This window comes from Echinops telfairi, unplaced genomic scaffold (assembly GCF_000313985.2).
Source record: "Echinops telfairi isolate 266 unplaced genomic scaffold, ASM31398v2 ScPeMD7_23;HRSCAF=83, whole genome shotgun sequence".
In the NCBI taxonomy this organism is placed as follows: Eukaryota; Metazoa; Chordata; class Mammalia; order Afrosoricida; family Tenrecidae; genus Echinops; species Echinops telfairi.
In genome coordinates this window covers 32,859,419-32,871,411 of record NW_022103920.1, presented here as the reverse complement: position 1 = coordinate 32,871,411, position 11,993 = coordinate 32,859,419, and the positions used below count along the sequence as shown (strand labels likewise).

The window sequence follows — 11,993 nt, the reverse complement described above, 5'->3', positions numbered from 1 at the left end:
AAAATGTTTTGAGAATGATGTACAAATGTGCTTTACACAATTGATGTGTGTATGGATTGCGATTAACAGTTGTATGAGCCCCTAATAAAATGTTTATAAAACAAACAAACAAAAAACAGAAACAACTTGCATATAGTAACAACAAAAAAGGCAAACAACCCAATTATAACACAGGCAAAAAACTTGGACATTTTCACCAAAGAGGATATTTACCTGGCCAACAAGGATGTGAAAATATGCTTACTGTCATTTAACCATTAACCACCACCACCCCACCCCCTCCCGCCTCCGAGTCAATTCTGACTCACAGTGACTCTACAGAATAGAGCAGAATTGCTTCCTTGAGATTCTGAGAAAGTATATCCTTATGAAAACAGACTGTCTCATCTTTATCCTGCAGAGGGGCTGGTGGGTTCAAACCAGGGATCTTTAGATTACAGCTCAACACTTACTCCCACTGTGTTACCTGGGACCCTTCATTAGCCATCACAGAGGTGCAAGTCAAAGCTACAATGAGATACTACTCACTCTTATCAGAATGACATTTGGGGGTAAAAAAACAAAACAGTATGTTTTGGCGAAATTGTAGAGAAACTAGGATCTTCATCCATTAATGGTGAGAATGTAAAACAATGTAGCAACTGTGAAAAACAGGTTGGTAGTTCCTTGAACAGAAAACTACTCAATAACCAGGTATCTCAATCCTAAGTATATACCTAGGAAAACTGAAGGTAGAAACAAACAGAACCTGAACACCAAGGTTCACTGTAGCACTTTTCACGATAGCCAAAATGTGGAAACTGAAATACCTATCAACAGATGACTGTATAAGCAAGGTATGTTATATGTACACAATGGAATACCATGGAGAGAAGTAAGGTCTTGTTGCATGTCCTGGCTCACATGCATGAACCTTGAACATGCTGAGTAAAATAAAACCAGTATTAAAAGGACAAGCACTGTATAATTTCACTTATGAGATAATTAATAGATAGAAACAGAAGATTATTAGTGGTTAAAGAAAAAACTCATTGACATCAAGTCAATTCCAATTCATGGTGACCCTAGAGGAGAGGGTAGGCCTGCCACACTATGGGTTTCCAAGACTGTAATTTTTTATGGGAGTAGAAGCCTCATTTTTCTCTCAAGGAGCAGCTCATAGTTTCCAACTGCTGACCTTGCAGATGGCTGCCCGACGCGTACCCACGACACCACCTGAGCTCCTTCATGAGACTGCTGAGTGGAAATCTATGGGTTCGCTTAGGTGAAAGAGGGGGGAGAAGGGAGAGGTTTTGCCTAGGAAGCACTGAGTTTATGTTAATGACTGCAAAATGCTATGGAAAGAGTGGGAATAATCAAAGTCACCGAATTGTGTATGTAGACATTGTTGCAATTGCACATATTTTGTTATATGTATTTTTACCACAGTGTCTTTAAAAACTGATTAAAACTGTAAATTTTATCATGTACTACAATTAAAAATAAAAAACCCTGGAAGTAAAATTTTGAGCCTAGTTTTAAGTGTTAATAAGCATGTACAACTGGTGGGACAGGTAAAACTGGTATAGTTCATCTGAGAGACAATTTGACAACATTAAAAATACAATGCACCAGACACCTCAAGTTATCGCAACATGAAAAGGTTGGGAAATCCTCTGCCCTGCCAAAAAAAGAAAAGGAAACAAAGAGGGCAGTATTGCAAACAACTATTTCAAGGCTGTAAGAATTGATGAAAAGCAAATAATTGATACACAGCATGGTATAAAACTGGATCCATGGTCAAGTCTTCAAGTGACTGAGATCATATGACATACATCCTTCAATCATAAAGAATTAAATTATAAATCAACAACAGAAAGAAATGTAAGGAATCTCCAAGTATTAGGATATGACAATATATTTCTAAATAAACCACTGGTCAATGAAATTATAAGAGTAAGCTATTTTGACGTGAAAGAAAAACAACCAGACAAACAGCATATCAAGGTTTATAGGATGCAGCTATAGTAGTAGAGAAAAAACACAGTTTACAAAAGCTTATTATACGAAAGGAGAAAAGATCTAAAAATCAATAACCTCTAGGCTTCTTCATGGGATTTCATGTGCAGGAAAAGGGCAGTAAAAGCAAACCCAAGTAAGCAAAAGAAAGGGCATAATAATGTCACAGCCCAGTTGAATGAAGCAGCTCTGGTGGTACAGCAGTTAGGGAAGGGCTTCCGAGAGGATGGTAGTTTGAACCAACCTAGCAGCTCTGTGGGAAAAAGATCTAGCAATCTGGTTCCAGAAAGATTAAGTTCATACCAAGAAAACCCCAAACTCGCTGCCAGAGAGTTTGCATCAATGCCTACTCATATACAACCCGATACTTCCATAGGACAGTCCTACTTCGTCCGTGGGGTTGCGAGGCATTGAAATCACATCAATGGAACAGCAGAAATCAATGAAACACTGTATGTGAGGGAGGACGACCAAGGGGACACAATGACAGATAGTCCTTAGATTATGAACACTGGATTTATAGACAACTAAACTTGCCCTTTAAACTAGTTCTGTCATGACCAACAGAGTGAAACAGGAACTGATTCAAAGTTTTGCAATTTGGCAGATTCAGCAAAAATGAAAAAAGGGAAAATAAATTATAGGTTGAACAGAAGTTATAGAAGTTCCCTATTCCAGAAGATCTGGGTAGTGAGTCCTTTAAAGACCCTGGCAAGTGAGACTAAATTATTGCAGGCCTGTAGGAGAGCAACAAACATTCAAAGTAGCACCACTGGTGGCCATGTGGGAGTAGGGCGCCACCATCTTTGTGCAACCAGGTGCTGACTGGACTGTGTTCAAAATCAGAGGGCATGAGAACTAGATGCTACAGAACACATGTGCTGCCCTTGTGAGAGTGGGAGATTAAATCTCTAGCAAGGCTTCAACCTGTAAATTTTCTCATTCCAACTATCTTTCTAGCTCACCACAACTTTAAAAATTCTAGTTTGCTCAGATGATACTTCCTCGGTCATGACTGAACCAGTTCTGGTTTAAAGCCACAACAAATTCTAGGAACCGACTGCATTTGTAACTCAAAGACTACCTGTCACCCAAGTTGATTCTTAAGACAAATTCAAATAAAAAAGCTTTTACGTAGAGAGTAGGAAATTAAAAAGACACAAAATAAAAATGTCATGAAGGAAACAGAACCTACATAAAATGAAAGATTATAAAGGAATATTGGTACAACTTCATGCCAACAGATGATTCAATTAAAATGAAAAGCACAAATTTTCAAAACCGGCCCTAAAACAAATAGAAAACATAAATGGATTTATAATGAGAAAAAAAAGAATAATTGAAACTCTTCCCATAACTAGTAGTCCAGGCTCACACAGCGTCACTGATAAATTCTAACCAAAATTCAATCTAGAAAAACATAGCACTCCTACACAAAATGTTTCCAGTAACATTAGGTAAAAACGTCCTAAACTGGCTCGATGAAGCTAGTATTGCTCTGTTAATAAACCTAGAAAAATGACATGACAAGGAAAGAAAATGTCAAGAACATAGACGCAAAAATGTTTACTACGAGGAAACCAAATTTAGCAACTGTAAAAAGGATTACACATCATGCTCAAGTGGGAATGACCCCAGGAATGTACGGTTGGTTTTGCTTTCCAAAAATATACTAGTGCAATATATCAAAATAAAGGACAAGATCTGCACGATCATGTGAAGAGATCTAGAAAAACCCTTTGACAAAATTTAACACTCTTAAGTAACCATGAAAACAAGGGAAATGCCTCTAATTTGATTAAGAGAATACACTGGATTGATAACCACAAGGTCAGCGGTTAAAACCCACCAGCCACTCCACAAAAGAAAGATGAAGTTACCTGCTCCCGTGAAAACGTACAGCTTTGAAAACCCTATACAGGGTCACAAGGAATCGGAACCAACAGTGCTTTTGGTTTGGGTATGCACCAAAACCTTGCAGCTAACATACCTAACAGTGAAAAACGGACTATTTTCTCCCTAAGATGGGGAACAAAGAAACAATAACTCCCCTTACCACTCTACTGCACTGTTTTACTGAAGATTCTTGTCACTGTAAAAAGGCAAGAAAAAGAACTTACAATCCAGGTTCTTCTCACTGCCGTCAAGTGAAGACTCAGCGATCCTTTAGGACAGTGTGGACCTGTCCCTGTGAGTTTCTGAGACTGATACTGTTTACAGGTCTCCATCAGAGAGGTGGTGGTTTTGAACTGTGGACCTTGCGGATCACAGCCCAACTCGTAACCACTACGCCTCCAGGGGTTCTCACCACATTACTTAATACGGAGACTCTTGTGAGTTTCCGACTTCATTATCATCAGCGTCATAGCTATTTAGTGCTGCTATAACGTATACGAAAGTAAGTCAAAAAAGCATTGCTACAAAATCAGATACCTTATTAAACAAAAATATCAAAATGTCAAGCTATTGTTGCCCCTGCTTCCATCTAGTCTGCACATTTCTCAATGCAGAGCTTCCATCTCTCCCGCCCTTCACCAGAGAATGCTGACGTTTGACATACACTATGCTAAAATGCGACACCGGCAGTTTGGGTATCCTCAAGGGACTCAAATCCTGTTCCCTCTCAATCCTTCTGGTGTTTTGGAGCAACTAAAAGAAGTCTGATTTGGCAAAATCTTTCATTTTTGTTGTTTATGAATGTGCTCTTATTCTAACACCACTTACTGAAAATTTTATCCTTTCCTCCAAAGAATTGCATAGACAGTTCTGCCCATGTCTAAATCAAGGGACTTTTTCAAGTTGATCCATTTTAGGAAAGAGTGGGCTTTAAGGTGAGGATCTGGGAATTGATTTCTTCAAAAGTATCTTTAGGGACATGCCCCTTGGAAAGCTAACTATGTTTACATCTAAATTGGACCTTTCTGATATTTTGGGGGCAGCAAAACATTATTAAACAGTCTCTATAACTAAGAGCTCCTCTGTAACACGTGCTTGTGCCATGAATGAGCACCCCATTTGAAGGCCTCTGGCAAAGGAGAAGGGGCCATGAGGATACAATATTTGAAACACTTGGTTGCTAACCCAAAGTCTAGCAGTTCAAACCCAGCAGCCACTCTGCAAGAGAAAGGTGTTTCTGTATATATTTACCACCTTACAAATGCTAAGGGGAAGTTCTACTCTGTCCTATAAAGTTGCTATGAATTAGGACCATTAATCTGTGTTTTAAGCATAAGAAAAATTTGGTGACTTTGAAGAAAGTATTTGGTTTAACAGGATCTGATGACAGAGTAGTCAAGCATGAAATGAGTAAACTTGGATGAGTAGTGAGAGCTAGGGCAGGAGCTCACAGGAGAAGACGCTCCTGATAGTGTTTCTGACATAATCATCATCAATCATAATTCTGATAGTCTCTAGGGCTGGCAGAAGCACAAAATGAGAAAATATCCTCAGGCAACCCCCTTAGGTGTTTTCATCATTCAGCCGATTCCCACACAAGCTGCCTCCCGGTGCCAGCCCCAAATGACTAAAAAGTACCACGGCCAGGCAAGACCACACACACCTCTTTTCAAACATGCACATCTAGAAGCTGTCTACGGCCACAAATGTGCAAGTCGAGATGGCAGCAAGCAGAAGTGACCCTTCTGGCCTAAAGCCCCTAACATCAGTACCATTTGTCACCCTGTAATCACAACTGTTTATTTACATGTCTGCCCTCTGCCCCCAGCTCCTAGATTCTGTGCCATCTTTAAAAACCAGAAATACTTCATTTCTTACTCATCTTTAGATCTTCAGCATTCAGTGGAATGCTTGGCATAGTCGATAAATGGAAGACCAAGTTTGTTATACTAAAGATACAAGTTACATTCTATAGTTAGTATGTCTTCATCTAAAAAAGACCTTTCTGACATATTGTGGATAAAAAATTATTATTAAAATGCTCTCATCGATAATTAAGACCCTCATCTGTAACACATGGGTCTGCCACGAGTCTGAATTAATTCAAAACCAAGTTTTATTATTAACATACACCTGGTCATAATCTATATGTATGTATATACAGACACATACTTAGGTATATACACACATCCACTGGGGACTTCAAAAAGTTCCTGGAAAAAAAATGAAATTAAATATACGCATCCATAAAGGGATGTAAAAAAGGGGAGGGGGGATTACATCCTCTGTATACATATAAAACTTCCAATAAATGGCCCGTAAAAGAAATGTGAACTGGACAGAAGCTAGGCAACCTGACTGTGTGGCCAGACTCTAGATGTGTGACTTTCAGTTTAAAATGAAAAGTTTAGGAAATACAACCTCTAAGTGTCCTACTAATACCACTGTTTCTTCTCGGGATCTTTGATTTATGAGTATTTCACTAATGAACAGTCAAGAGGTGAAATGCATATCAAATACCCAGTATTCTTATCACTCTGGTACCACTTTGTTAGAGTTGAAACTAAATTATCCTGTCAAAAAATAATAATTTATAAACTATCAAGGGTTCAGGAGAGAGGGTGGAACAGGGAGGGAGGGGGAAAAAAGGAGGAGCTGATACCAAGGGTTCAAGTGGAAAGCAAATGTTCTGAGAATGATAAGGGCAACAGGTGTACAAACGTGCTAGACATACAATGGATGGATGGATGGACTGTGATAAGGGTTGTACGAGCCCCCAATAAAATGATTAAAAAAATTTTTCTGTCAAGATTTATTCAATGCTTCAATTCTATGGTCAAAATTAAATAAGTACCAAAAAACTATCTTTAGAAATCCAAAATTTAAGCTTACCATTCTAGTAACTGAACTCACACAACACAGGCACTGACATAAGAGACAAGGTGTAAGCTTACCTGCCAGGAAACTGCTCCAAAAATCGCTGTTGCAAGAAGACTAAAGAAAACTAACTGCTCAGAAATTAAGCAAAAATGACGCATCCCTTTGGATGCCATGACTCTATCCAGACTGTTGTTATCGGCTCGGTGGGTGGAATAAACCTTATGGCAGTCATTCAATTTGGTATGGAATCCCCAAAGAGTTAAAAGAAAAATAATATGGCAAATCAGCCAGAAAATTCCAAAAATGGAAAAACCTGGTATTACAAAATACCAGAGATGAGTGTCTCTTAGTTTAAATGCGGAAAGAATAGAAAACGTAAGCTCAATCATTCCAATGAAAACGACTGAGAGTCTTCTGCAAACTCTTCCCCGGTACAAAAAGGGCTTCCACCTTTCAGTCACCGAGAGTCCACTAAAGTAGATGTCGAGGAAAGGATCTGCGACGAGGCAAATGAAAAAGCAGGCGAAAGCGACTGGATTTTGGGGAGTCTCCAATGAGGAAAAAAATAACAAGACCCCGAAAATAATTAAATTTGGAATAGCTAGAAAAGACTTCATCCTCAGGTCAATGATCAGCATGGCCAAGGCAACGACCAGCAACACGATGCTCAGAGACTTCTCCACCAGCATAGTTGTGCTGGCGATGGCAAATCCAACGAGCTCCAGGAATTCAACCGTGGTGAGCAAAGTGGGTCGATGACGGACATAACCAGAAATTCTTTCCACCAAAGAGCACAATATCCTTAATACTATGGAAGTCAAAAGCAAATACTTGGTTGATTCTTCTTTCACGTCATTTTTAAAGGATGAATTATCAAGAAAACACAGGAGGCCGAGCAAGAATCCAAACCAAAGATTGGAGAGACTTAAGCTTGCCGCTTCCATTGAAAAATAGTAATAGAGTATGCTGGCAATTCCCAGAACAAAAAGACCAAGGATAAAAATGACCAAAATCAAGGAATTTGCCGTTTTCTCCCATCTCACATAAAGACCTAAGCATATTGCAACCAGCAGGTTGATTCTGGCTAAATAGCCAAGGTACCGCACTGAAGAATGCATGTTCGCGTCTCTATGGACTTCTTCCAGTCTTGTCATTGCTAAATAGAGACAATGACTAAAGCAATAACGCAGTGATTTACACATGTGACCTGGCAATTTGGGCTTTCTCCCCACTTTACAAAAGTTAACTGCTTGTATTTCATCCAGGCAATCCAATGTATCCGTAACTCCTACTTCAACATTTTCTCAGATGGAATTTTCATTTATAGCGATCTAAGAAAAAAAAAGAAAAACATATTTCAGTGTGAATTTCATTTTACTCCTCATATGCATCTTCCTCATACAGCGTAGTGAATAAGTGAAAAATTAAGTTTCTTCAAGAAACTAGTTTTTAAATCTGTATTTGTATGTATATTAATGATAACTGTCTCTGCTTTAGAAACTTGGGAGTTTATCCACACAAAAATATCTGTGCTTTCTCTTTGCCCTGTATTAAGAGTGCACAATGAAACTGCCCTTCCAGCCATGAATAATTCACCTGCTCTGTTCGTATTTCAGTATCTGCTTTGCTAACATCAAGCACATAGTAGATGCTGGACTGAGTTTAACTTGTGGCATATAGTTGTGGCATGATGGAAATCTACTCAACAGGGAACGAACAACTTCTTTATCACCTGTAATTTGTAAAGCACCAGCTAAAGTAAAAGGGACCATTGCTACCTGCCTAAAACCCTCTACATTTTTTAACAAGACAGTTCTAAAATGCCATAAATTCTTAGTCTTTACAATGTTTAACGAATAAACTTCCTAGAAGTAAAGTTTAACTGAGTGAAAGTTATTCAGTCTCTCATGCTGACCACAATTCTCCCTGTATCTTTACCTTTACTAGAGTAAATCTGTTTGGTAGACCTTCTTTGAAGCTAATCAGTAACAAACCAATTTCTGCACCTGCTAGACAACATTCAAATACAGGAATGCTGACCAACAATTACTATAACGTAACTTAAGCACTTTAGAATTCTACTTAAAAAACAAAGCAAAACAAAAAACTTCCACTGATTATTTGCTAAAGGACCCAGATAATTATTGCAATCTTAAATGCTTACTAGTCTTGCTAAATGGCTCTATTAAGTGGCATTTAAGACATAACATTGGTGAAAAAATTATTTAACTATAATTCTTTAAAATTTTCTAATATGCTGTTTTGGAAGAACTGATACATTATAAAGGCTCTTGTGGTCACAATATCCAAAGAAAACTCAACCAGGTAATAATTTTAAAGGAAACTAGTTGGGGATTGGCTTGTCTATTCTTCCTTATTAACAGAAGGCTGAAACGAAGACCCAACTGAAATATCAGGCAACCTTCTCATTAGGCTGGAAAAGAAGGTCAGTAAATCAACCTGAGGGTCTCTGGGAGGTTCTACGTATCATTACCAATTCTAGCTCCAGATATTCAATAACCATATTATTATAGCTAAATCTTATTATCTAAGCATTCTGATTTTTCTCAATTGCATTTTGAATCAATATTCTCAAAGATAATACACACTTACAAAAAGTCTTCCTTTGAGATATTTTGGTTTATCTTTTCGTGTGAGAAACTGATAATCTGGAGTACACTGAATTTTTTTCTGAAGTATCACTGTCATATACTATATAATTATTCAACATGTTAGAATAGTATATCCTCAAAGAACTGATGCTACAGATGGAGTTCAAAATACCAACTTGAAATTCATGAGGCATCCTTTGGTGTTTCCCTGGTCAACATTCTCTCCCATTCTGTTATACAAACCTCTTTCCTTTCCTCACACCCACTGCTTTCTCATTAGTTTGCCTCCTACAGAGTATTAGAAGGGAGTTCGAACTGGTTTTCAACACCAGGACAAACCCACCTGGCCGCAAATTTCCTGATGCAAAGAGAGAGGGTGTCCCTTTCCTGAGGGAAAATCTAGGGCTAGCCTGTGTTATTTCCTTCCCTTCTGCCTCTAGAATCTCTCTCTTCTCTACATCGAGCTCTATCAGCACTTACACATTTTATAAATCTGTTCTGAAATGATCAAAAGTAAATAAAAGCAAAGCCTAGGCTCAAGCAGGACATATCCTCATCCCATCTTTTTCCAGGTTCCATTTCTATCCTCTCCCCAACACTTAATATATTTGGCTGCTTTACTTCTCAAACCACTCAACATGATGGTAAACTGTTCTGACACAGCCTGAAATGACCCGCATATACTAAATCCAACGGGCACTTTCTGCTGTCTCCTGCTCTTTCTTGAAACAACCATTGACCCTGCTCTCTCCTGCCACATCGAGAACCTTCCTTTCCCGTGGGTTCCAAGGACCAGCCTTGTGATTTTCTTTCCAATTCAGCTTACTTTTCATTGTCCAGCTGTAAGCTTTTTTGATGTTCTCTGGCTACACATTTTCTCTAAGCAATCATCTCTTTCTATGCCTTCAATTATCATTCCTCTACTTATTTACCTGCATACATTAATCTCATTAGAAATAAAAGAACCAGCTCTGTATTGTACTCTTTGTAGAGGCCAAAACCTGAAAATAAAAAGTAAACATACAAATAATCTAGTAAAATGTTGTACATCATGGAATAATATATGCAGTTACCCTCTAGGGGGCCAAACATATTTTAGAAAAAGTAGTAATTTTTGAATGGCTAATTTACAAAAGTCTTTCCCTACTCTGAACTGTTTAAAAGACAAATAATATGAATCAGAGACTCTGGAGGAAGATATGAATGTGGCTATATACAGAATAGAAAAAGAGTTCATCTATATATAAGGAAAGTTAACTCAATCCACCTAAAACCAAATCCATTACCACTGAGTTAATTCCAGCTCAGAGCAACCTGTACAAGGTTTCCAAGACCGTAAATCACTAGGGGAGCTGATGGCCTCATGTTTCTGCAGAAGGACCAGCCGCCTTTGAAGGAGCTCAGCTGTTGTGTTTTCGCTGCTGGTCTTGCATTAGCAGCCCAACACCTAGGCCACAGCATCACCAAAGCTCCTTAACAATCGTCACACAAAAAATATATAGACCGTACATAAAACTCTAATCCTCTCCATCACGTCCTGCATTTAATTCTCCTTCTACTTTCTAAACACCGCTTACTTGTTTCTACCTCTCTACCCATCCCCATTGTCACCATTCCAGTTTGTCCACCATCTCAAACGTGGATGTGTCCCTATATCCACTCTTGTCCTTCCTTAAGAAGTGTTCTTTTAAAATTCAAAATGTATCACATCATTACGATGTAAAGCCTTCCAATGGCTGCCCACCACCCTGGCAACAGAGCCTAAACTATTTAACTTGCACAAGTACTTTGGATCAACTCTCTTGCTTAATCTCTTACCATTCTTCCTCTCACACTCTGTATTCCAGTCTTACTGACCTGCAACAGGAAATAGAAACCCAAACTCTCTTTCATGTCAAGAGCACTCTGTACCTGGCCCCACCTTATTTTCACACCAGCCTCTTCTCTTCATCCAGTTTCAACTGTGTTTCCTTCTAAGTTCTCCCCTGACCACTGGATGGCCCCTATGAATCCTTCCTCGGGAAGAGCCCTGCTGAGACCCCAGGCTTGGGCAGCTAACCACAGGGTCCAGGGTTGACCAGCAGCTCTGGGGTGGTTTCATTTCCGAAAGCCTAGGGAGTGGTCCTCCTCTGGGGTCACTCTGAGTAAGACTTGCTGAGGCAGCAGGGAGATGTTTAGGCTTCCTTGGAAGGAGTTCTGATGCACCACGGGCTAATCACCGGGTTCTAACTGACGGCATGGTTGGCTGTACAAACTGCTGCTCTCTGGCAGAAAGATGAGGCTGGCTCTGCTCCTGTAAAAATTTACTTTCAGAAAGGGTAGCAAGTACCTCTACTCTGTCCTGTAGAGAGGGTCACACTGGGATTGGAATCTACTCCGTGGCAGTGGTTGTTCCTTGTTCTGAAATCGCAAAATACTCGCCATCACGTGCTTAATGTCTCCATTCTCAAGTAGACATTCACAAATATTCGAATGAACAATTAAGAGAGACAGCTAGTTTAGTAACAAGGGTGATCAGTTATCACACCATTCTTACTGTACAATGAGTATATATATAGTCTCACTGAAACCTGGCACGGTTACAGCTTCCCCCACATTCCTACAAAC

At 39.1% G+C, this 11,993-nt stretch overlaps 1 protein-coding gene across 1 annotated transcript in view; it reads right to left on the bottom strand.

Moving 5' to 3' along the window:
* The window catches only part of TMEM168 (transmembrane protein 168), a 36,143-nt gene extending 28,044 nt beyond the window's left edge, over positions 1-8,099 (bottom strand). The window contains exon 1 of the mRNA XM_004702578.2: positions 6,849-8,099. Within this exon, the coding sequence (XP_004702635.1) occupies positions 6,849-7,976 (1,128 nt within the window). The 5' untranslated portion in view covers positions 7,977-8,099. The remainder of the gene's footprint in view (positions 1-6,848) is intronic.
* Between the last annotated feature and the right edge of the window lie 3,894 nt (positions 8,100-11,993).